Genomic DNA, 25630 nt, shown 5'->3' with positions numbered 1-25630 from the left:
TTCATGACAAGTTTTTGGTAAATTTTTGACTTTTTTTTTCACCAAAATTTGACCACTGTTGACCAAAATTCTTATATTAAATGCCATTGACACATTTAACATCACCGCAAAATTTCCACATTTATGTTAAAATCTATTGACACATTCACAGATATTTCACATATATTCACTAAAATTTGACCATTTTTGACCAAAAGCCTTTCATTAAATGGCATTAACTCATTAAACGACATACATTTGCATATTCCTATCATACTATATTTGATCCACATGTTCACATTTGAACATAGTCATGACAAATTTGGCAAATTTTCACATACTGTATTTCCACCAAAATTTGACTAATTTTGACCAAAAAAAAGCCTTCCATTAAATTCCATTGACACATTCAGCATCACACATTCATACATTCTGTTCATTCACGTTTATACAGACAGTATTCATCGCAATTTTTTGCAAAATGCCCACCTTTCTCCACCAAAATTTGACCCTTTTTGACCAAAAACCTTCTATTAAATGCCATTGACAAGTTTCACATCACATTTATAATGTGCCATTTAACCATATTTATGTTAAAATCAAATGACACATTCACAGATATTTCACATATTTTCACAAAATTTGACCATTTTTAACCAAAAACCTTCCAATAAATGCCACTGACTGATTAAATTCCACACATTCATATATTGTTATTCATTCACATTCGAACTTTTATTCATGACAATTTTTTTTTTTTTTTACATATTTTCACCCAAATATGACCATTTTGACCAAAAACCTTCCATTAAATCCCTGACGCATTCAACATCACACATTCATATATTCCGCTCATTCACATTTATAGATACAGTATTCATGACAAGTTTTTGATAAATTTTTGACTTTTTATCCACCAAAATTTGACCACTGTTGACCAAAAACCTTATATCAAATGCCATTGACACATTTAACATCACCACAAAATATCCACATTTATGTTAAAATCTATTAACACATTCACAGACATTTCACATATATCCACTAAAATTTGATCATTTTGACCAAAAGCCTTTCATTAAATGGCATTAACTCATTAAACAACATACATTTGCATATTCCTATTATACTGTATTTGATCCACACGTTCACATTTGAACATATCCATGAAAAATTTGGCAAATTTTCACATACTGTATTTCCACCTAAATTTGACCAATTTTGACCAAAAAAAAAGCCTTCCATTAAATTCCATTGACACAGTCAGCATCACACATTCATACATTCTGTTCATTCACATCTATACAGACAGTAATCATGACAATTTTTTGCAAAATGTCCACCTTTTTCCACCAAAATTTGACCCTTTTTGACCAAAAACCTTTTATCAAATGCCATTGACACGTTTCACATCACATTTATAATGTGCCATTTAACCATATTTATGTTAAAATCAAATGACACATTCACAGATATTTCACATATTTTCACAAAATTTGACCATTTTTAACCAAAAACCTTCCAATAAATGCCACTGACTGATTAAATTCCACACATTCATATATTGTTATTCACATTCACATTTGAACTTTTATTCATGACAAATTAAAAAAAATTTTTTTTACATATTTTCACCCAAATTTGACCATTTTGACCAAAAACCTTCCATTAAATCCCTGACGCATTCAACATCACACATTCATATATTCCGCTCATTCACATTTATTCATACAGTAGTCACGACAAGTTTTTGGTAAATTTTCCACTTTTTTTCCACCAAAATTTGACCAATTTTGACCAAAAAAAGCCTTCCATTAAATTCCATTGACACATTCAGCATCACACATTCATACATTCTGTTCGTTCACATCTATACATACAGTATTCATGACAATTTTTTGCAAATTTTCCACCTTTTCCCACCAAAATTTGACCCTTTTTGACCAAAAACCTTCTATTAAATGCCTTTGACTCACTAAATGTAATACTTTCATATATTCGTATTCATTCTATATTTGATTCACACGTTCATATTGGAATATATTCATGACAAATTTGGAAACTGTTCAGATATTTTCACCAAAATTGGGCCATTTTTGACGAAAAATATTCCATTAAAACCCATTGTCACATTCAACGTCACATATTCATATATGCTTTTCATTCACATTTTGACAAATTTTGGCAAATTTTCACATTTTTCCACCAAAATTTGACTGTTTTTGACCAGAAATATTGGATTCAATCCCAATCACACATTAACATAATTCCTACCAAAATGGGTAAAGCTCCATTAATTTTCAATGGCAAAAACATGTCAAATTTCAGTATATGAAATATTCCAAACAGTTTTTATCAGAGTAAAATTTTTAAAATGCGTATCCCCACCTGGTTGTTTCTGCCTAGGTTTGGGCAGGTTGGTGACACAGGTGTGTGGGCACATAAGGACGTTGCAGGGGTGCAGCGCCCCCTCCAGGAAGAGCTGCTTAGTCTCACACAGATGGATGCCACCCAGAGGGGTCTTGGGAAGCGTGTTGGCTGGAACCAGAACTAAACAGTACACGCCCACCTGGTGGATGCCGTCGATGGCCTGGAGACGAACGGAATGCGAATGTGTGTGAGAGTGTATGAATTTGAATCGGCGTTCACTGTGTACCTGCAGTACACGGCTCATCCACTGGAAGCTGTCCTCCTCAGAGGAGTCGGGACGCTGCTCGGCGACCACCACGATCCTCTCGTCATGCAGGACCTCGATGGAGAACACCGCTATTCTGTCACGTGCACACACAGGTGTGGAAGTCTGACTTTTCGCACTCCAAATTTAAGCAGGCAACGACTGACTTATTTCATTGATACGTTGACGTAAATTTGCGACAGTTTCACTTTCTTTCCAAATTTGACCAAAAACCTCCCATTAAACCTCACTGACACACTGAAAATCATACACTCAAACAGTTTCCTTTCAGGTGACATTTGATTCACACGTTCACATCTGAACTTTTTCACAACACATTTCACGTATTTTTATATTTTTGACCAAATTTGACCAAAAACTTCCCATTAAATCTCACTGACACATTAATCATCAAACATTCTAACATTTCCCATTCACGTGACATTTGATTCACACTTTCACATTGACCTCACTTTTCAACTTTTTTTCACAATTTTGAACAAATCTGACCAACATGTCCCGTTAAATCTGACACATTCGTCATCAGACCTTCAAACATTTCCCATGCATGTTGTATTCGATTCATACGTTCACATTTGAACATAATCACAGCACATGTCATGTTTTTTCACATTTTTGACCAAATTTGACCAAAAACCTCCCATTCAATCTCACTGACACATTCAACATCAAAGTCACATCTTTCCATTGGCACGACATTCGAGTCACACGTTCACAATGGAACATACTGTATTCACATGTTTTGCATGCTTTCAGTTTTTTTGACCAAATTTGAAAAACTTCCACTTAAATTCCACTGACACATTCAATATCCACAATTAAACATTTTCAATTCATGTGACATTCAATTCACCCATTCACATTTGAACATATTCACATCACATTTCAAGTATTTTCACATTTTTGACCAAAGTCGACCAAAAACCTCCCATTAAATCTCACTGAAACGTTCTTTGTCACAAATTCAGACATTTCCCACTCATGTGACATTCAATTCACCCATTCACATTTTAACATCTTCACATCACATCTCGCATATTTTCACATTTTTGACAAAATTTGGCCAAAAAAACTCGTTAAATCTCACAGGAACATTCAAAATCACATTCTGATGTTTCCTATTCATGTGACATTCAATTCACCCATTCACATTTGAACATATTCACATCACATTTCAAGTATTTTCACATTTTGGACCAAAGTCGACCAAAAACTTCCCATTAAATCCCACTGACACATTTGACATTACATTCAAACATTTCCTATTTATGTGACTTTCAATTCAAACGTTCACATCTGAACATCTTCACATCACATTTCATGTATTTTCACAGTTTTGACCAAATTTGACCAAAAATCTTCCATTAAATCTCACTGAAATGTTCATTGTCACAAATTCAAACATTTCCCACTCATGTGACATTCAATTCACCCATTCACATTTTAACATCTTCACATCACATCTCGAGTATTTTCACATTTTTGACAAAATTTGGCCAAAAAAAACTCTCATTAAATCTCACGGGAACATTCAAAATCACATTCTGATGTTTCTTATTCATGTGACATTCAATTCACCCATTCACATTTGAACATCTTCACCTCGCTTTTCACCCTTTTTGCCCACATTTTTGACCAAGTTTGACCGAAAAATTCCCATTAAATCTCACTGATACATTCAACCATTTCCCATTCAGGTGACATTTGATTCACACGTTCACATTTGAACATATTCACATCACATGTAGCCTATTTTCACATTTTTGACAAAATTTGACCAAAAACCTACCATTAAATCTCACCGACACATTTGACATCACATTCAAACATTTCCCATTCATGTGACATTTGATTGACTCGTTCACATTTTTAACATATTCACAACACATTTCAAGTATTTTCACATTTTTCACATTTTTTCACACACTTTCACATCTTTCCCATGCAAGTGACAATTAATTCACCCTTTCATATTTGAACATAATCACAGCACGTCACGTTTTTTCACATTTTTGACAAAATTTGACCAAAAACTCCCCATTTAGTCTCACTGACACATTCGACATCACATGTTAACTTTTCTCATTCATGTGACATTTGATTTACACATTCTCATTCGAACATATTCACCTCAATTTTGTCCTTTTTTCATATTTTTGACCAAATTTGACCAAAAACTTCCCATTAAATCTCACTGACACATTAATCATCAAACATTCCAACATTTCCCATGCATGTGACATTGATTCACACTTTCACATATGAACACATTCACATCACTTTTTTTTCACAATTTTGAACAAATTTGACCAATATGTCCTGTTAAATCTAACACATTCATCATCAGCCCTTCAAACATTTCCCATGCATGTTGTATTCGATTTATACGTTCACATTTGAACATAATCACAGCACGTGTCATGTTTTTTCACATTTTTGACCAAATTTGACTAAAAACCTCCCATTCAATCTCACCGACACATTCAACATAAAAGTCACATCTTTCCATTGGCACGACATTCGAGTCACACGTTCACAATGGAACATACTGTATTCACATATTTTGCATGCTTTCAGTTTTTTGACCAAATTTGAACAAAAACTTCCCAATAAATTCCACTGACACATTCAATATCCACAATTAAACATTTTCAATTCATGTGACATTCAATTCACTCATTCACATTTGAACATATTCACATCACATTTCACGTAGTTTCACATTTTTGACGAAATTCGACCAAAAACCTCCCATTAAATCTCACTGACACATTCAACATCACATTCAAACATTTTCTATTTATGTGACTTTCAATTCACACGTTCACATCTGAACATTTTCACATCACATTTCATGTATTTTCACAGTTTTGACCAAATTTGACCAAAAATCTTCCATTAAATCTCACTGAAACATTCATCATCACACATTCAAACATTTCCCACTCATGTGACATTCAACTCATCCATTCACATTTGAACATCTTCACATCACATCTCGCGTATTTTCACATTATTGACAAAATTTGGCCCAAAACCTTCCCATTCAATCTCACAGACAAATCTCACGGGAACATTCAAAATCACATTCTTAATGTTTCCCATTCATGTGACATTCAACTCACCCATTCACATTTGAACATATTCACATCACATTTCACGTATTTTCATATTTTTGACTAAATTCGACCAAAAACCTCCCATTAAATCTCACAGACACATTCGACATCACTTTCAAACATCTCCCAATCACGTGACTTTCAATTCACCCATTCACATTTAAACATCTTTACATCACATTTCATGTATTTTCACATTTTTGACCAAATTTGACTAAAAATCTTTCATTAAATCTCACTGAAACATTCATCATCACCACACATTCAAACATTTCCCATTCATGCGACATTCAATTCACCTTTCACATTTGAACATCTTCCTATTTTTCAGATATTTTCACATTTTTGACCACATTTTACCAAAAACCTCATATTGAATCTCAAGGGCACATTCAAAATCACATTCTAATATTTCCCATTAATGTGACATTTGATTCACAGGTTCACATTTGAACATATATACACCTTACTTTTCACCTTTTTTGCCCACATTTTTGACCAAAAACTTCCCATTAAATCTTACTGACACTTTCAACCATTTCCCATTCAGGTGACATTTGATTCACACGTTCACATTTGAACGTATTCACATCACATTTTGCCTATTTTCACATTTTTTACCAAATTTGACCAAAAACCTCCCATTAAATCTCACTGACACACTGACATCACATTCAAACATTTCCCATTCATATGACATTTAATTCACTCGTTCACATTTTTAACATTTTCCACACATATTTCACGCATTTTCATATTTTTGACCAAATTTGACAAAAAATATTCCTATAAATTCCACTGACACATTCAACATCACAAATTCACATCTTTCCCATTCACGTGACATTCACTTCACCCTTTCACATTTGAATATAATCACAGCATGTCTCGTTTTTCCACATTTTTTTTACCAAATTTGACCAAAAACCTCCAATTAAGTCTCATTGACACATTCGACATCACATGTTATGGTAATGCTAACGTTTATCATTCATGTGACATTTGGTTCACAAGTTCACATTTGAACATATTTACCTCAATTTTGACCTTTTTCCCCCACATTTTTGACCACATTTGACCAAAAAAAAACTCTCATTAAATCTCACGAACACATTCAAAATCCCATTCTAATTTTTCTCACTCATGTGATTTTCAATTCACCCATTCACATTTGAACACAATCACATCACATTTTGCCTATTTTCACATTTTTGACCAAATTTGACCAAAAAACTCCCATTAAGTCTCACTGACACATTCGACATCACATGTTAACGTTTCTCATTCATGTGACATTTGGTTCACACGTTCACATTTGAACATATTCACCTCAATTTTGACCTTTTTTGCCCACATTTTTGACCACATTTGACCAAAAATAAACTCTAATTAAATCTCACGGACACATTCAAAATCACATTCCTAATGTTTGCCATTCATGTGACATTCAATTCACCCATTCACATTCGAACATCTTCACCTCACTTTTCACCCTTTTTGCCCACATTTTTGACCAAGTTTGACTGAAAAATTCCCATTAAATCTCACTGACACATTCAACCATTTCCCATTCAGGTGACATTCGATTCACCCGTTCACATTTGAACATATTCACATCTCATGTTGCCTATTTTCACATTTTTGACCAAATTTGAACACAAACCTTCCTATAAATTCCACTGACACATTCAACATCACACATTCACATCTTTCCCATGCACGTGACATTCAATTCACCCTTTCACATTTGAACATAATCTCAGCACATGTCACGTTTTTTCACATTTTTGACCAAATTTGACCAAAAACCCCCCATTAAGTCTCACTGACACATTCAACATCACACATTCGATTCACACGTTCACAATTGAGCATACCGTATTCACAACATTTTATTTTTTTTTTTTAAATTGACCAAATTTGACCAAAAACCTTCCAATAAATTCCACTGACATATTCAACATCACACATTCACATCATTCTAATCATGTAGCATTTGAATCACACGTTCACATTTGAACATATTCACCTCACTTTTCTGACCAAAAATTTCTATTCCCTGCCACATTCATCTACATAAGCCCAAGATCCAAAAGTGAAAGAATCCAGTACGGGGAACTTTCCTCACCGTCCCCTGTAGACGAACTTGACGGGCTCGACGGCCAGCGCCGTGGCCACGATGTCGTCGGCGTTGTGTTGCCGCCCGCCGACTACCATCAAGCCGTCCGCCTTGCCCGCCACGTACACTAGACCGCCGGCGCCGACGAAGCCCAGCAGTCCCGTCCTCGTGAAAGGTAACTCGCCCACGGCGGCGCCGGCGACGTCGACGGGCACCACCTACGAAGATGGAAAAGAACATGTAGCCGGAAAGATGACGAATACGCGTGCGTTTTGCCAACCTCGAAGGTGTTCTTGGTCATTCCGCTGAGGCCGTAGTAGGACGTCCCCGTGGCGACCGTGCAGACGCACAACTCGCCCACTTCGTCCGTTTTGCACAGCTGCGGGACGCCGTCCGTCTTCACCACGCACATCACGGCTGACGACAACAGGGTGGACGTATTAAAAATATTGTTGGCTTAGTTCAGGTTATATTATTCGATAATTTTTGTTGATTTTGGGTAACTTTCCATTTGGTTTTAAGGCACTTAAGGGTCACTTTCTGTATATTTGGGGTATTCAAGGGTGACTTCATGTACATTTTGGTTCACACTCTGTTGATTTTGGGGCATTTCCGGATCACTTCCTGTTCATTGGCCATTTCCTGTTAATTTTTGGGCATTCAAAGGTCACTTCCTGTTGATTTTTGGTCTTGTCCAGGTCCCTTCCTGTTGATTTTGGTTTCTGATGGTTTTGAAACACTTATGGGTCAATTTTTGTTGATTTGGGGTCATTTCTGATGATTTTGGGGTTTTCCCGGGTGACTTCCTGTACATTTTGGGTCACTTCCTGTTGATTTTGCGTAACTTTTTAGTTCTAAGGCACTTATGGGTCATTTTTTTGTTGATTTTGGGTCACTTTCTGTATTTCTGGGGCATTCCAGGGTCACTACATGGATTTTTTCCGATCACATTCTGTTGGTTTACGGGCATTTCCGGATCACTTCGTGTTCATTGACCATTTCCTATTTATTTTTGGGCATTTACAGGTCACTTCCTGTTGATTTTAGATAAGTGTAGATTGGTTCTGAGCCCCCCTTTTTTTTTTTTTTTTTTTTTTTTAATTCTTAGTGTTTTTTTTAATTTTTATTTATTTTATTTTGTAAAATATTTCTTATTTATTGTATTTAATTTTTTTTTTTTAAATTATGTATTTATTATTATTTTTTTTTTTACATACTTTATTACATTACTTATGGGTCACTTTCTGTATATTTGGGAAATTCCAGGGTGACTTCCATGTACATTTTTGAATCAATTTCTGTTAGTTTACGGGCATTTCCGGATCACTTCCTGTTCATTGATTATTTCCCATTAATTTTTGGGCATTTACAGGTAACTTCCCGTTGATTTCAGGTAAGTGTACATTTCTTCTTTCTGTACAGTTACTTTTTTTTTTTTTTAAATGTTTAATGTTTTTTCATTTGTATTTATTTATTTATTTATCTTTACATATATTTTTTTATTTATTATGTATTTTTTAAATGACATTTTTATTTTATTTTTTTTAATATGTATTTTTCCTTTTTTTTCCCTTTTTTTTTGCATTACTTATGGGTCACTTTCTGTATAGTTTGGGTATTCCAGGGACACATCATGAACATTTTGGATCAGGTTCTGTTGATTTTTCGGCATTTCAGGGTCACTTCCTGTAATTTAGGTCAATTTCTGTTGGTTTTGGGGCACTTACGCATCACTTTTTATTGATTGTGGGTCACTGTGTAGTGAATTTCAGGTATTCCCAAGTCACTTCCTGTACATTTTGGGCCACTTCCTCTTGATTTTGGGTCACTTTCTGAACATTTTCCGGCATTCCAGGGTGACTTCCTATACATTATGGATCATGTCCTGTTGTTTTGTGGGTGTTTCTAAATCAACTTTTGTTCATTGCCCACTTCCTGTTCATTTACGGGTCACTTCCTGTTGATTTTGGGTACGTTTTTCATGGTTTTGAGGCACTTGTGAGTTACTTTTTGTTGATTTTGGGTCACTGTTTATTTGGGGTAGTCCAGGGTCACTTCATGTACATTTTGGGCTATTTCCAAAATACTATATTGTAATGACTGATAATATGAATTAAAAAATGAGTCTTCAAAGCTATAAGAGGACATAATTATTACAAATAAAAACATAACTGATTAATGGTGACATTCCTTAATCTAAACCCGATACTTTAGAGGGAATTTTCTTTATTGTTGTGACATGTTGGCTTGCGCGATCACCTCCTGGCATGACACCGCCGACGTCTTGCATCGTGAGCACCGAGAGTTTCTCCTCTGAGTCCAGTCGGATGACGCCGTAACTCAAACTGTGCATGGACAAAACACCGCGAGCTGGCGCGACGCTTCCGTCCTTGGCGGGCCTGAGCGCATACCAAACAAACGGACAACAGCCTACTGCATAAAGTTCCATTTGATGATGCACCTAATCAATTGGCAACTCTCCAGGGCCTCCTGTATTTTTGGAATACATCGATACCTTCACTTACACATTCAATTTGCTCCTTAACTCATTGGACTGCCTAAGAGGATTTTAGTGGATTTACAGGGTGCACATTTGAGACATTGGCACCTGGGGAGTTAGTTGGATCCCCATCAAATTTGGTGAGACTGTTCATGAGACATATGAGATCTTAATTTATCAAAATGTAGAATTTTCATTCATGGGCCTAACCTGGGTGAATAACTAATGACTCCCTGATGCAAAGTTCAGTCTTTTATTGGCACATTCTTCCAACTTTGGTCATTTTTTTGACCAAAACATTACAAATTTTGACTGAAATTTTCAAATTGTCTAGAATGTCACCATTTTTGAACAGCCCAAAAAACACAATTTTGACTGGATTGTCCCAATTCTTGACCAAAATTTCACAATTTTGACAACCAAACATAATTCTAACTTAACATATTCACTAGGGCTGTCAAACGATTAAAATCTTTAATCGAGTTAATTACAGCTTAGAAATTAATTAATTGTAATTAATCGCAATTCAAACCATTTATAAAATATGCCATATTTTTCTGTAAATTACTGTTGAAAAGATAAGACACACGATGGATATATATATTCAACATGTGGTACATAAGGACTGCATTTGATTATTATAACAATAAATCAACAAGATGGCATTAACATTATTAACATTCTGTTAAAGCGATCCATGGATAGAAAGACTTGTAGTTCTTAAAAGATAAATGTTAGTACAAGTTATAGAAATTTTGTATTAAAACCCATCTTAATGTTTTTGTTTTAATAAAATTTTCAATCAAAAAATAAACTACTAGTTGATGTCAATAATTACTTACACAATGCTCATGGGTGCTGAAGCCTACAAAATCAGTCGCACCCAACCGCCAGCAGAGGGCAGCAAAACTCCACAAAACACAATTAACAAGTGGGCATTTCACTATACTGTCATTTAAATCTGTCTGAGCGGGGCATATGCGTTAATTGCGTCAATTATTTTAACGTGATTAATTTAAAAAATTAATTACCGCCCGTTAACGTGTTAATTTTGACAGCCCTAATATTCACCAAACATTTGACTTATTTTCAAATTTTCACTTTTTTTTTTTTTTAACCAAAAACATCACAATTTTTGATCGAAATCTCACGATTTTTCACCCAAATTTTACCTTTTTTTGACAAAAATTTCAAATCAGAAACAGAAATATTACCCAGTAGGCCCAGCGCCTTCTGCTGCTAACAGGAAACGCCCTTTTTATTAGACAGGCTCCTCCTCCGAGGGAAAAAAATGAATTTACCTCAAACCGGCATCAAGGGAGCCTTAATACATGTGTTCAGGTGCCTGATGAAAAATATTGAGGTGTTGTTGAAGTCGAGGGGTCCAGACAAGAAAGTGAAAATGACGGTTACCATTTTGTCTCACCACAAATTTTGAACAGTCATAACTTGGCAGATATACAACATATCTGCGCCAAACGTCCCTTGCTTGATGAGTGTACCCTGAAGGATCTGTAGGGGTCATTGCCATCAACCCTACAGCGTTAAATAGTGGCAACAGAAACTCACTTATTTTACTTATACATGTCCAATTCCATTCAGGTTGGTCAGTGTCGTTACAAGACCTTTTGTTATGTAAAATTTTACGGCTCATGTCCACATGTCTCTGTCTGTTGCCATGATGACTCTTTTTCGCCATTAAAATGAAGTAGATTTCTTCAAGGACTTAGGCAGCTTTAGAGTCACAAAATTTGGCACACTTAGTTGAATTTGCCCAATTAGAAAATGTATTTCGCTTTGGAATAAGGGTGTGGCTGCACAGCTCAGTAGCGCCTCCTTTTTTGTAGGACCCTCTTCAAAAGTTTTTTTTTCACCTATGTGTATGAATGTATTTCTCATCTCAGGATATGTAAAAACAAGCCCGCTAAGGCCTGTTTGCAGGCCTCGTGTTTTGTTTGTTTTTTAGCAGTGTGTCAGTTTTGCCCAATTTTTTTTTTTTTTTGCAGTTTTTCCTTTTCCTGTCTTTTTCAGGTTTTTTTGCCTTTAGTGCAGTTTTCGCATTTTCCTTTTTTTTTTCCTCTCGATTTTTCTAGATTTTCTGTGGTTTTCCGTCGTTTTCGATCCGTTTTTTGTGTGTTATTGGGGGGGTTTCTCTTGTTTTGGTGGATTTTTGGGAGAGTGGGCTGTCTACTGTTTTTCTATGTATTTGTTTTGAGCATAACAAACTTTATAATATACACAAAATATGTCAAGACAGGATTCGACAACAAATATCTCATGCTTCTGAAATTAATCATAGGGTTTTACGATTCTCCATACAGAATAGTAGCACCCCAACCCCAATCTTCAGCGCGACCTGTGACGGATTTCCGGAGGACTTTAACCCTTCTGTATATGTATTAAATGTATATTCAAGCTTTGAGGAGTTTTCAATCAAAAGACAAAAAACCAAAAACGTACCTCCTAATGGCGACAGTGAGCGCCTCGGGCGAGCTGGCGCAGGGACAAATAACGTCCGACTTCAAACCTTTGGTGTGGAAGACGTTGAGGAAGGCGTCGCAGGACGAGATGGACCCTGAGGGAGAGCAGGGGTGAAACGGATTGGACGCCTAGCGCCGTCAATGGCGCTGAAACCAGAGCATTGACGGCCACTTCTGTCGGTTTAAATGAATTGGACGTCCATTGTTTTCAATTTAAAAAAAAGGTAAGAAAACAGTAAATATTCTATTTATGTTTCATTTTTCAAATGTTTATTGTGACATTAATGGCAATGATTAATCTAATTCTGTAAGATGACAAATTCAAAAGGAGCACTGTCGTCACGTTGATGAAATAATCATCTGTACGAACTCATCCGTACCCATTGACGGCGGTCGACGTCCAAATCCGTTTAAACCTGCGGCAAATGACGGTGACTTACAGGGATTGGCGCCGTCGGCGACCAGCAGCATCCTCAAAGACGCTAAGTTGATGTCACGCTGGTCACGATGCGCCACCAGAGCCCAGTGCATGTCGCGGGACTTGACGCACGCCACCTTGGCTGAACACGTGAACACAACGCGGGACAAACGTCATTGGCTAACAGACGCTAATAATAAACACTGCTAACCCTCCTGATTCGAACGGATTGGGCGGCTAGTGCCGTCAATGGCAGCCAATAACATACCAATTATAGTTAAATCTTTGGCGGGATACCTAAGTATTCTTCACATTTTTTACCAAAATTTCAGTTCTTGACCCAAATCTTATTCCAACTTTAACATATTCACCAACGCTTCAAATATTTAAAACTGCACAATTCAAGTCACTTTTACCAAAACTTCACAATTTTGACCAGTATTTCAAATTTTTTTTACCTCAATTTTGACCATTTTTGACAAATATTCATTCACACATTCTTCCAACTTCACCACATTCACCAAACATTTTACATGTTTTCAATTTTTCTCATTTTATGACCAAAACATCACAATTCTTGATCAAAATCACATAATTTTTAAACAAAATTTAACCGTTTTTGACCACAAATTTCACCATATTTGACAAATATTTAGTCACACCTTTCTCCGACTTGAACATATTCAAATATTCTAAATATTTTAAAAATGTTCACATTTTTTGACAAAAAAAAAATCACAATTCTTGATCAAAATCTCATGAATTTTGAACAAAAGTTTACCGTTTTGGACCCCAAATTTCACCATATTTGACAGATATTCATTCACACATTCTTCAAATTGAACATATTCAAATATGTTAACCATTTAAAATTTTTCACATTTTTTGACCCAAAAAAAAAAAAATCACAATTCTTGATCTAAATCTCATGATTTTTTAACAAAAGTTTACCGTTATGGACCACAAATTTCACCATATTTGACAAATATTCATACACACATTCTTCAAATTGAACATATTCAAATATGTTAACCATTTAAATTTTTTAAACATTCTTTGACCAAAATATCACTATTGATCAAAATCTGATGATTTTTGAACAGTTTTAATTTTTTTTTTTTCAAAAATTTCACATTTGTTGACCAAAACATCATAATTCTTAATGAAAATTTCATGACTTTTAAACAAAATTTTACAATTTTTTAACAAAATTTCACATTTTGTGACCAAAATGTCATAGTTCTTGATCAAAATTTCACAATTTTTTACCAAAACATCACAATTTTTGATGAAACAATATCACAATTTTGACCAAAATATCAACATTTTTGACCAAAACATTAAAATTGTTGATCAAAATGTCACCAGTTTTTACCGAACCATTACAATTCTTGATTGAAATTTCACCACTTTTGTTTGACCAAAAAAAAAAAAAAAAAAATCACAATTCTTGAACAAAATTTCACCCATTTTGACCAAAAAATTATAATTCTTTAACAAAATTTCACAATTTTTACCCCCAGGTTTCACCATATTTCACAAAAATTCATCCAAACATGACTCCAACTTTAACATGTTCACAAAATATTATATTTTTCACATTTTTTTCCAAAATATCACAATTGTTATCAAAATCTCACGATTTCTGAACAAAATGTTACAATTTTTTTTAACCAAAATTCACATTTTTTTAACCAAAACATCACAATTCTTGATCAAAATTTCACCAATTTCACCAAAACATCACAATTCCTGACCAAATATTTACCATTTCTTAACCAAAATTTGAACATTTTTGACCAAAACATTACAATTCTTGATCGAAATTCCACCATTTTTACTAACTTTCTTTAACCAAAATTTCACAATTTTTGACAAAAATTAATTCACACATCATTCCAACTTCAACATATTCACCAAACACTTCACATTTGACACATTTTTTGACAACATCACAATTCCTGATCGAAATTTCCCAATTTTAACCAAAACATCACTATTCTTGATAAAAAATGTCACCATTCTTCATCCGAATTTCACAATTTTTGACCAAAACGTCACAATTCCTGACCAAACGTTCACCATTTTTGACAAAAATTCCCTCACACATTATTCCAGCTTCTTCAACGTATTCACCAAACATTTGGATATAATTTCAATTTTTTACATTTTTTAGACCAAGTTATTACAATTCTTGATCTAGATTTCACCCCTTATTACCATAATTTTACAATTTTTGTGTATTTGTGTGGTGCCAACTGCCTTACCTTTGAACTGACACACTTTCTGGATCCACGACAGCGGGTTGACCTTCATGAGGGCGTACGGAACGCTCACCACATGCATCATGTTCATCACGCTCTGACAGGCACATGTTTCAGGGACGTTAGTTCACATTGTGAATAATCAGGTTTCAGTGCCGTGCAATATGGGGGAAAAAATTATCACGGTATCGGCCATTTTATATCATGATATAATACATTTTTAATTCATTGGTGAACAACAATTATGACGTTTTATTTTCGAACTGACCTGCCAAAATGCTAAAAGTAGTGCTGCAAGCTAAAGCTATCCAGTGTAAAAAGGAGCACAGTCATCACGTTTGCGCCTACTAAATGAGTTTATCACTGGTAGACGTCCAATCCATTTGAACTGGGAGGGTGGCGAATGTTCATTCGCTGCCATCCCTCACACTTTAAACGGATTGGACGTCTATGGGTGTCAGTCCCTCCCATCTCAAATGAATTAGATGTCTTCTAGCGCTACACTCAATTAAATTCACAGCAGAACGATGAAAAGAGCTCGTTTTTCCTGTTTATTACGTACATGTGTTTACACGTTCATTAAACGTGATGGGTGAAATGTGTAACGGTAGTTTGCGTTTCTCACAGTGAGGACGGCGTGCCACAGTCCGACGTCTTTCTTGAAGTCCAGAACGTTAACCAGGGTCTCAGCTGGACGCACAAACATACGCGCAACGTGAGCGCAGTGGTGGGCGATGCAGATGACGGATGGATGAAAAAGTTACCTTGGGTGTAGGCGCAGGCCTGCGTGAGGGCCTGACAGTGAGCCAACATGGCGGCTCGCGTCACCGTCACGCCCAGGACGCCGCCGTCTTTGCACGTCTTGTACTGACACACGCACATTGAATCATTTGCATAGTCAGCAATTGTTTTTTGGGGGGAAAAAGTACTAGCAAACACAACACATACTCTGTTGGTTGAAAAATAAAAAGTAAAATTTCAAAACGCTACTTGTCTGACAATTTTTGCGCAAATCACATCATTTATACATAGAAAAAAATCAGGACTGTAAGGGAAACAAAAGCTCTATACAGTTTTTTTTCTATAAACGTACGGTTCGGCTAAAATTTGCCGAAAACATACCCATTCATTTCTAATGGTCAAAATTTCCCATTCATTTCCAATGGCTGTATTCACCATTCATTTCAATAGCAAAAAAAAAAAAAATCACTCTTATTGATTTCCAACCCAAGTGACCCGATATGAACAGGAACTCACCTGAAATGCCCCCAAATCAACAAGAAGTGACCCAATATGAACAGGACGTGACCCTGAAATGCTGCAGGGTATGTGGCAAATTGATTTGGCCATAAGGCATTTTTTTTTAGTATGTGGTGAAATGGATCTTGACATGTGGCATTTTTTTGCCGTGTGGATAATGTATTTTGCCATGTAGCCTTTTTTTGGGTATGTGGCAAAATTTATTTTCGCATGTGGCATTTTTTCTGGTATGTGGCAAAATGGATTTTGGCATGTGGCTTTTGTTTTTTTTTGTTATGTGGCACAATGTATTTTGGCATGTGGCATTTTTTTTTGTCATGTGGCAAAATGTATTTTGGCGTGTGGCATTTTTTTGCAGTGTGGCAAAATGTAATTTGGCGTGTGGCATTTTTTCCAATGTGGCAAAACGGATTTTGTTGTGTGGCATTTTTTGGGCATGTGGCAAAACGTATTTTGGCATGTGCCATTTTTTTTGCCTTGTGGCAAAATGTATTTTGGCATATGGCATTTTTTTGCCATGTGGCAAAATGTATTTTGGAATATGGCATTTTTTTGCTATGTGGCAAAATGTAATTTGGCATGTGGCATTTTTTTCCATGTGGCAAAACGGATTTTGGCATGTGGTATTTTTTTGGCATGTGGCATTTTTTTGCCATGTGGCAAAATGTATTTTGGCATATGGCGTTTATTTTTTGCTATGTGGCAAAATGTAATTTGGCATGTGGCATTTTCTGCCATGTGGCAAAATGTATTTTGGTTATGGCATTTCTTTTTTTCATGCGGCAAAATTTATTTTGGCATATGGAATTTTTTTTTTGCCATGAGGCAAAATGGATTTTGGCATATGACATTTTTTTTGCCAAGTGGCAAAATGGATTTTGGCATACGGCATATTTTTTTGCCATGTGGCAAAATGTATTTTGGCATGTGGCATTTTTTTGCCATGTGGCAAAATGTATTTTGGCATGTGGCATTTTTTTGCCATGTGGCAAAATGTATTTTGGCATATGGCGTTTATTTTTTGCTATGTGGCAAAATGTAATTTGGCATGTGGCATTTTCTGCCATGTGGCAAAATGTAATTTGGCATGTGGCATTTTCTGCCATGTGGCAAAATGTATTTTGGTTATGGCATTTCTTTTTTTCATGCGGCAAAATTTATTTTGGCATATGGAATTTTTTTTTTGCCATGCGGCAAAATGGATTTTGGCATATGACATTTTTTTTGCCAAGTGGCAAAATGGATTTTGGCATACGGCATATTTTTTAGCCATGTGGCAAAATGAATTTTGCCATATGACATTTTGTGGCATTTTTGCAGGCCATGCACGTCCATGCCATTGGCGGCTACACACGTCCAAATCTTCCATTCACTTTAAATGGCAGAAAAACATGTGGCTGTGATTTTTTGAGCATACACTTACCATTACAGCGCATTGACATGCAACTAGCACCCAAGTCAGGATATGCCATTGACGGCTATGAACGTCAGATTTTCTATTCATTTTGAATGGCAGAAAAACGTGTGGTTGGGATTTTTGACCATGCACTTTACATAACAGCACATTGACATTAAACTGGCACCCAAGTAAGGCCATGTCATTGAACGTCCAAATTTTTAAATGGCAGAAAAAGGCGTGGCTATGACTAGACTTGGGTGCCAGTTACCCAAATACCACTTTTCGTTCTCGCTGTCTCTCCTGAAATGCCTCAAAATCAGTATAAAGAGACCCTGAAATCCCCCCATACCAACAGAAAGTGACCCAATATGAACAGGAAGCGACCCTGAAATGTCCCCAAAATAAACAGGGAGTGGCCTAATATCAACAGGAAGTGACTTTTTGGGGACACTTCCTGTTGATATCAGGTCACATCCTGTTGATTTGGGGACGCAGGTTTTTTTGCCATTGAAAATGAATGGGAAATTTGGACGTACATGGCCGCCGTTGACATGGACTTACAAATACGTCCAGGGATTCCCCTATATTCAACAGATTGTGGCGCACCGCCACACTAAAATGAAAGCCGCCACGCCTGGCAAATGAGATGTATTTTATTTATTTATTTAAATAAAAAAATTTTTTAAGGCCGCTTCAAACTAGCGGCAGCCGAGTGGGAGGAGTTCAGCGGACACCTATTCATTGTGTATTGTAGCCTAATGTTCGTAACTATGCAGGCCCCCCCTTAAGAGACGCAAGGGGAACGAGTAGGAAGAATGGGAGAACGAGCGAGATAGCGAGAGATAGCGGTCGCATGTCGTAGCAGCCCGCTGTTATTTTGTTATTGTTTTTCTTTATTATTGTTACCACAATAAAGTGGGTAAGCAAATACAGACTTCTCTCCTTCTTGCCCATATCCGGGGCATTACAATAATTTGGATCGGACTTTTCGGCGAAAGTGAGCGGTGGACGGCCGTCTGGGACGGAAAGCAAACTTTGACTAACTTGCGCTGAGAGACTGCGGAGAGGCGGGGCCCAAAATAAAGCCTTGCTCTATTTTCAGAGCGTTGGTCACAGTAAACGATTTATCAGTTCAAGCAGAGTAAAATGATACATATTCACGGTACAAGAACGTCGTTTCTGGTTCCATCGATTGGTAAGAAAAGGCTGTTTGTACGAGTGACGTGTGGGCGCTCCCGTCAGGGGGGACATTTCACGTGGAGTGGCTATTTTTCGGCACAACACCGGCGCGCCAACTTCAGACAATTAGGGCTGACGAAACTTTGATAAATGCGCCCCCCCACCCAAATTTCGCGATCTCTGGTACACTCGAAAAATGACTCTCATACCTCTCCTTGCTAAGTTAATGGTACCTCGACGTGCCTTTGTGTGGAAATTTAGTTTACGAACAACGGGGAAAAAACTATTCACCTTCTCACCGAATCAAGTAAAACTCTTTACACGGCTATTAGAATTCCCCCAGTGCTCTAAATGGGTCAGTTGACAGAAGGACTGTTATTGTTGTGGTAATGTAGTACTTATGAGGGTCAAATAAAAGGAAAAAGGAGGACTACGACGGTGGTCTGCAACCCGCGGCTCTCGGGCCGCATGCGGCTCTTTAGCGATGCTTCGGCGCTTTTTTTTTTTTTTTTTTTTTAAATGGAAAAAGATGGGGGAGGGAAATATATTTTTTTGTTTTAATAGGATTTCTAGGAGGACAAACATGACACAAACATTCTTTCAATTCATTAATATTGTAATGAAGTTAAACTTGTGGTGGCATAGTACAACAGAGTAGTCACGTGGTGCGTCATTCTCTATAGGATCCACTGCAGGGAAAATAAACATTTAATCATGAAGGCTAATTACGTATTTCTAGCCAACTTAGTCATTTCTATAGTAGGCTAATATAGCTAGTATCAATAATTATAAGGCTTGTACAAGGCTTTTAATTTTTTGTGGCTCCAGACATACTGTATCAGTTTTTTTTTTGTTTTTTTGGGGGTCAAATATGGCTCTTTCATCAGTTTGGGTTGCCAACCCTGAGTCACTACGAGATGTAAGTCGTACTATTGCCACGAGAAAAAAAAGTCGCATTAGTACATCGGGTAACGTAGCTGTAATCAGCTACGCATTTTACATACATGTACTGTAGCTGAGAGGTACAACATTAGCCTGGCTAATGAAATATTTCAAATATATCTTTGTTATGGTTCTTCTTGGGGGAAAAAATGAAGAAAAAAAAATTCGCTGTGGCACGACATGGTGAGGCTGTCCGACTCCGATGCAGCCCACCACCACAGCTTCAAAAAATCCTAGGGGAAACACTGACGTCAATGAAATCCAAGTACATTGGCATCAATAGAATCGAAATACATGGCCATCAACGGCATGGCGTGCATCGCCCTCATTGGCATCTGTGTAAATCGGTGTCAATGCAATGTAAATGCCATTGGAAATGAATGGGAAATTTGGACGTACATGGCACTCAGTGGCATGGACTCTTTTGAGCCATTGAAGGCAAAACATCGCGATCTCAGTGTTTATTTTGATATCCCTAATCCAGGCTGCAACACAAGCAGGTAATCCATTGGTTAGCCAGGAGGCGGATCTTTGATTACCTCAATGTAGGCGGTGTCTTGTCCGGTGTCTTTGATGCGGGGGAACCAGTCTCGGGGGGGTTTGGACAAGTTTTTGGACTCGGTGACCATCCACAAAAGCTTGGGCCAACCTGTGTGTGAAGCAGGTCAACATTTGCGTTAGGTATCACTGGCACTGACACATTCCTCCCAGTTTAAATGAATTGGATGTCTGTTGTTGTCAAAAATGGAAAACTACACCCGTAGTTAATGAACTGTCAGCCCTCCCACTTCAAATCGATTGGACACCCACTCATTTCAAGGATAAATGGACGTCTATAATACTGTATGCCAGACCTTTGAACTGAAGTATCTCCCCCGTGGGACTCTTAGGGAGCCCTTTGTGGCAGAGGTCGCTGGTGAGAGCCACGCCAACGCCGCAGCTGCCCAACAAGAAGCCTATCTGCTGACCGCCAGCGTCCTGGAGGCACGGGAGTCGGGTTAGCATCCGCTTTGGCCACCCAGAGAGCGACGCGCGCTCAACTCGCCTTCCTGGTGAGCGGAACCTCCACGGGGACGGGGATCACGTCGGCAAGCAGGCAGCCGTAGAATGCCGTCATGAAGGAACCCGGGTCGTTGTTGGGGAACACCAGCGCCACCTGGAAAAGTACCAATGATATTCAATATGAACAGGTCCAGTTTCCTTGTACAGCGGTACCTCAGGATAAAAAAAGCTTTGTGTAATACCCATTCATTCATCATCTACCGCTAAATCCGGGGTCGAGTCGCGGGGCCAGTAGCTTTAGCAGGGAAGTCCAGATTTCCTTTTACCCAGCCACCTCAACCAGCTCCACCGGCGGGATCCCAAGGCGTTCCCAGCACAGCCGAGAGACATAGTCTCTCCAGTGTGTCCTGGGTTGTCCCCGGGGCCTCCCGCCGGTGGGACATGCCCAGAACGCCTCCCCAGGGAGGCATCCAGGAGGCATCTGAACCAGATGCCTAAGCCACCTCAACCGTCTCCTCTCAATGCGGAGGAGTAGCGGCTCGACACTGAGTCCCTCCCGGATGGCAGAGCTTCTCACCCTATCTCTATTGGAGAGCCTGGACACCCTGCGGAGGAAACTCATTTCAGCCACTTGTATCCGCCAACTTGTTCATTCGGTCACAACCCACAGCTCGTTACCATCGGTGAGGGTAGGAACGTAGATCGACTGGTAAATCGAGAGCTTTGCCTTTTGGCTCAGCTCCTTCTTCACCACTACGGACCGGTGCAGAGTCCGCATCACTGCATACGCTGCACCGATCCGCCTGTCGATCTCCCGCTCCTTCCTACACTCACTCGTGAACAAGACCCCAAGATACTTGAACTCCTCTGTTATGTGCAGATCTCAGCCCCGACCCGGAGAGGGCACGCCACCCTTTTCCAACTAAGGACCATGGTCTCGGATTTGGATGTGCTTACCTTCATCCCGACCACTTCCCACTCGCCTGCGAAACGCTCATGTGAGAGTTGGAGACTACGGCTTGATGAAACCAACAGCACCACATCATTGGCAAAAAGCAGAGATGCAATGCTGAGGCCACCAAACCGGACCCTTTCAACACTTCGGCTGGGCAGAGAAATTCTGTCCATAAAGGTTATGAATAGAATTGGTGGCAATGGGGCTACCTTGGCGGACTCCAACCCTCAATGGGAACGAATCCGATTTACTGCCGGCATTGTGGACCAAATTGACACCGGTCATACAGGGACCGAACAGCCCTTACCAAGGGGCTTGGTACCCCGTACTTTTAAAGCATCTCCCACAGAACTCCGCAAGGGACACGGTCGAACGCCTTCTCCAAATCCACAGAACACATGTAGACCGGTTGGGTGAACTCCCATGCACCCTTGAGGACCCTGCCCAGGGTGTACAGCTGGTTCACTGTTCCACGGCCGGGACGAAAACCACACCGCTCCTCCTGAATCCAAGATTCGACTTCCTGACGGACCCTCCACTCCAGCAGCCCTGAATAGACTCTACCAGGACTATGATTGGAACACACTCAGCGGTCCCCCTTCTTAAAAAGGGGACCACCAGCCCGGTCTGCTAATATAGAGGCACTGTCCCCGATGTCCACACAATGTTGTAGAGGCATGTCCAGCCACGACAGCCCCACAACACCCAGAGCCTTTAGGAACTACGGGCGGAACTCATCCACCCCCGAGGCCTTGCCACCGAGGAGTTGGTCCCCCTTTCCATGGACTCACCACCGGTGGGAGGGGCCAAAGGGGTCGGGTGCGTAGGGAGCTGGGCCTTGGCGGTCCGACCCCCAGCTACAGAAGTCTGAACATAATTAAAATAATTCACTTCACAATGGTTGGGTTTACTCTAATGCTGATCTCAAATCCATGCCCCTGATGTCCGTTCACCATTACTGTAATACAGAACCAATCAGCTGGGCTAACCCATTTGAAAAACGGAGTCAACGAATATCTATGTCAGAGGAAGTAAATGGATCGACCAATACAAATGTTAATGTCAGTGATTGAGTTCCATTGTGTACTGCATGTCTTGTGGTTCCACTAACTCTGTCTCCAGGTCTGATGAGAGGTTCTTGTTTGGTTCCAAGCTTGTGCGACAAGTTGTAGGCCACCTTCACGCTCTGCGACCACAGTTTGCCTACAAAGGCAACACAAGAGTATCCTACGCTTAGTAAAAGGCAATAAAGGTGTCATTGTTTTGCCTGAAACAGAGGGGAAAGCATGGTTTGTAGGCGCTACGCTACCCACCGTAGGTGAGCTGGTGGAGGGTCTTCCCATTGACGTCGGCGGTAGTGAGGCAGGGGGCCTTGGGGGAGACTGTGGCCCACCTCTGCAGGGCCGCCTCCAGACAGGGCGGGCAGTTGTCAACCACGCCCAGATCCTCCCCGTGGGCGGGCACCATTTGGGGTCCCTCGGCCTTGGGCAGGTTGGGGTCGGGCTGCGGCGCTATGGAGATCACAAACAAGCGCTGATGACTGTGATTTGTTTTTCAAATCATCTGATGTTTTCTTTGTCCATTTCAAAAGCAGGTCGAAACACCTTGTTAGCAAAGTTATCATCAAAGAATAATACTAATCTTTTTTTCCATTTCCAAAACAAGTCGAAACACCTTGTTTGCAAAGTTATCATCAGAGGCTAATGCTAATCCTTTTTTCCCATTTCCAAAACAGGTGCAAACACCTTTTTAGTAAAATTACCACCAGAGGCTAACGCAAATTCTTTTTTTTCCCCATTTCTAAAACTGGTCAAAACACCTTTTTAGCAAAATTATATTAAGAGGCTAATGCTAATCCTTTTTTCCTCCTATATCCAAAACAGGGCGAAACACCTTGTTAGCAAAATTACCATTAAAGTCTAATGCTATTCCGTTCTATTTTTCATTTCCAAGACATGTTGAAACACCTTGCTAGCAAAATTATCATTAGAGACTAATGCTAATCTTTTTTTTAAATGTTCCATTTCCAAAACTGACCAAAACACCTTGCTAGCAAATTATAAGCGACTAATGCTAATCTTTTTTTAAATGTTCCATTTCCAAAACTGACCAAAACACCTTGCTAGCAAAATTATCATTAGAGGCTAATGCTAGTCCCCCCCCCCCCCCCCCCCCCCATTTCCAAAACTGGTCAAAACACCTTGTTAGCAAAATTACCACCAGAGGGTAATCCTAATTCTTTTTTTTTTTTTTTTTTTTTTTTATTTCCAAAGCAGGTCGAAACGCTTTGTTAGCAAAGTTATCATCAGAGGCTAATGCTAATCCTTTTTTCCTTTTTCAAAACAGGTTGAAACCCCTTGTAAGCAAAATTACCATCAGAGGCTAATGCTAATTCTTTTTTTTTTCATTTCCAAAGCAGGTCGAAACACCTTGTTAGCAAAGTTATCATCATAGGCTAATACTAATCTTTCTTTCCATTTCCAAAACAAGTCGAAACACCTTGTTAGCAAAGTTATCATCAGAGGCTAACGCTAATTCTTTTTTTTTCCATTTCTAAAACTGGTCAAAACACCTTTTTAGCAAAATTATATTAAGAGGCTAATGCTAATCCTTTTTTCCCCCTATATCCAAAACAGGGCGAAACACCTTGTTAGCAAAATTACCATTAGAGCCTAATGCTATTCCGTTCTGTTTTTCATTTCCAAAACATGTTGAAACACTTTGCTAACAATATTATCATTAGAGACTAATGCATATGTTTTTTTTTCCAAATGTTCCATTTCCAAAACTGACCAAAACACCTTGCTAGCAAAATTATCATTAGAGGCTAATGCTAATTCTTTTTTTTTTTTTTTTTAATTTCCAAAGCAGGTCGAAACACCTTGTTAGAAGGTTATCATCAGAGGGTAATACTAATCTATCTTTCCATTTCCAAAACTTTTTCTTTTTTTCCCCATTTCCAAAACTGGTCAAAACACCTTGTTAGCAAAATTACCACCAGAGGGTAATCTTAATTCTTTTTTTTTTTTCCATTTCCAAAGCAGGTCGAAACGCCTTGTTAGCAAAGTTAGCATCAGAGGCTAATGCTAATACTTTTTTCCATTTTCAAAACAGGTTGAACCCCCTTGTAAGCAAAATTACCATCAGAGGCTAATGCTAATTCTTTTTTTTTTTTTTTTTAATTTCCAAAGCAGGTCGAAACACCTTGTTAGAAGGTTATCATCAGAGGGTAATACTAATCTATCTTTCCATTTCCAAAACAAGTCGAAACACCTTGTTAGCAAAGTTATCATCAGAGGCTAATGCTAATCCTTTTTCC

General features: G+C 38.4%; 1 protein-coding gene across 5 annotated transcripts in view; it reads right to left on the bottom strand.

Moving 5' to 3' along the window:
• The window catches only part of LOC130930233 (disco-interacting protein 2 homolog C-like), a 98376-nt gene that overhangs the window by 27304 nt on the left and 45442 nt on the right, over window positions 1–25630 (bottom strand). For all 5 annotated transcript variants that reach the window (XR_009067017.1, XR_009067018.1, XM_057858030.1 and 2 more), the window contains exons 8-22: window positions 23625–23822; window positions 23423–23514; window positions 21400–21510; window positions 21209–21332; window positions 20894–21003; window positions 16339–16441; window positions 16200–16264; window positions 15578–15671; window positions 13333–13452; window positions 12873–12987; window positions 10172–10311; window positions 8193–8329; window positions 7922–8130; window positions 2636–2750; window positions 2368–2569 (exon numbers count right to left, since the gene is read on the bottom strand). Coding sequence is in view for 3 of the 5 variants with exons in the window: in XM_057858030.1 (XP_057714013.1) it covers window positions 2368–2569; window positions 2636–2750; window positions 7922–8130; window positions 8193–8329; window positions 10172–10311; window positions 12873–12987; window positions 13333–13452; window positions 15578–15671; window positions 16200–16264; window positions 16339–16441; window positions 20894–21003; window positions 21209–21332; window positions 21400–21510; window positions 23423–23514; window positions 23625–23822 (1935 nt within the window). In the remaining 2 variants the exon portion in view is untranslated. The remainder of the gene's footprint in view (window positions 1–2367; window positions 2570–2635; window positions 2751–7921; window positions 8131–8192; window positions 8330–10171; window positions 10312–12872; window positions 12988–13332; window positions 13453–15577; window positions 15672–16199; window positions 16265–16338; window positions 16442–20893; window positions 21004–21208; window positions 21333–21399; window positions 21511–23422; window positions 23515–23624; window positions 23823–25630) is intronic.

This window comes from Corythoichthys intestinalis, chromosome 14 (genome assembly GCF_030265065.1).
Source record: "Corythoichthys intestinalis isolate RoL2023-P3 chromosome 14, ASM3026506v1, whole genome shotgun sequence".
Taxonomy (NCBI): domain Eukaryota; kingdom Metazoa; phylum Chordata; class Actinopteri; order Syngnathiformes; family Syngnathidae; genus Corythoichthys; species Corythoichthys intestinalis.
The sequence above is the reverse complement of the archived record's forward strand: the minus strand, read 5'-3'. Positions and strand labels throughout refer to the sequence as shown.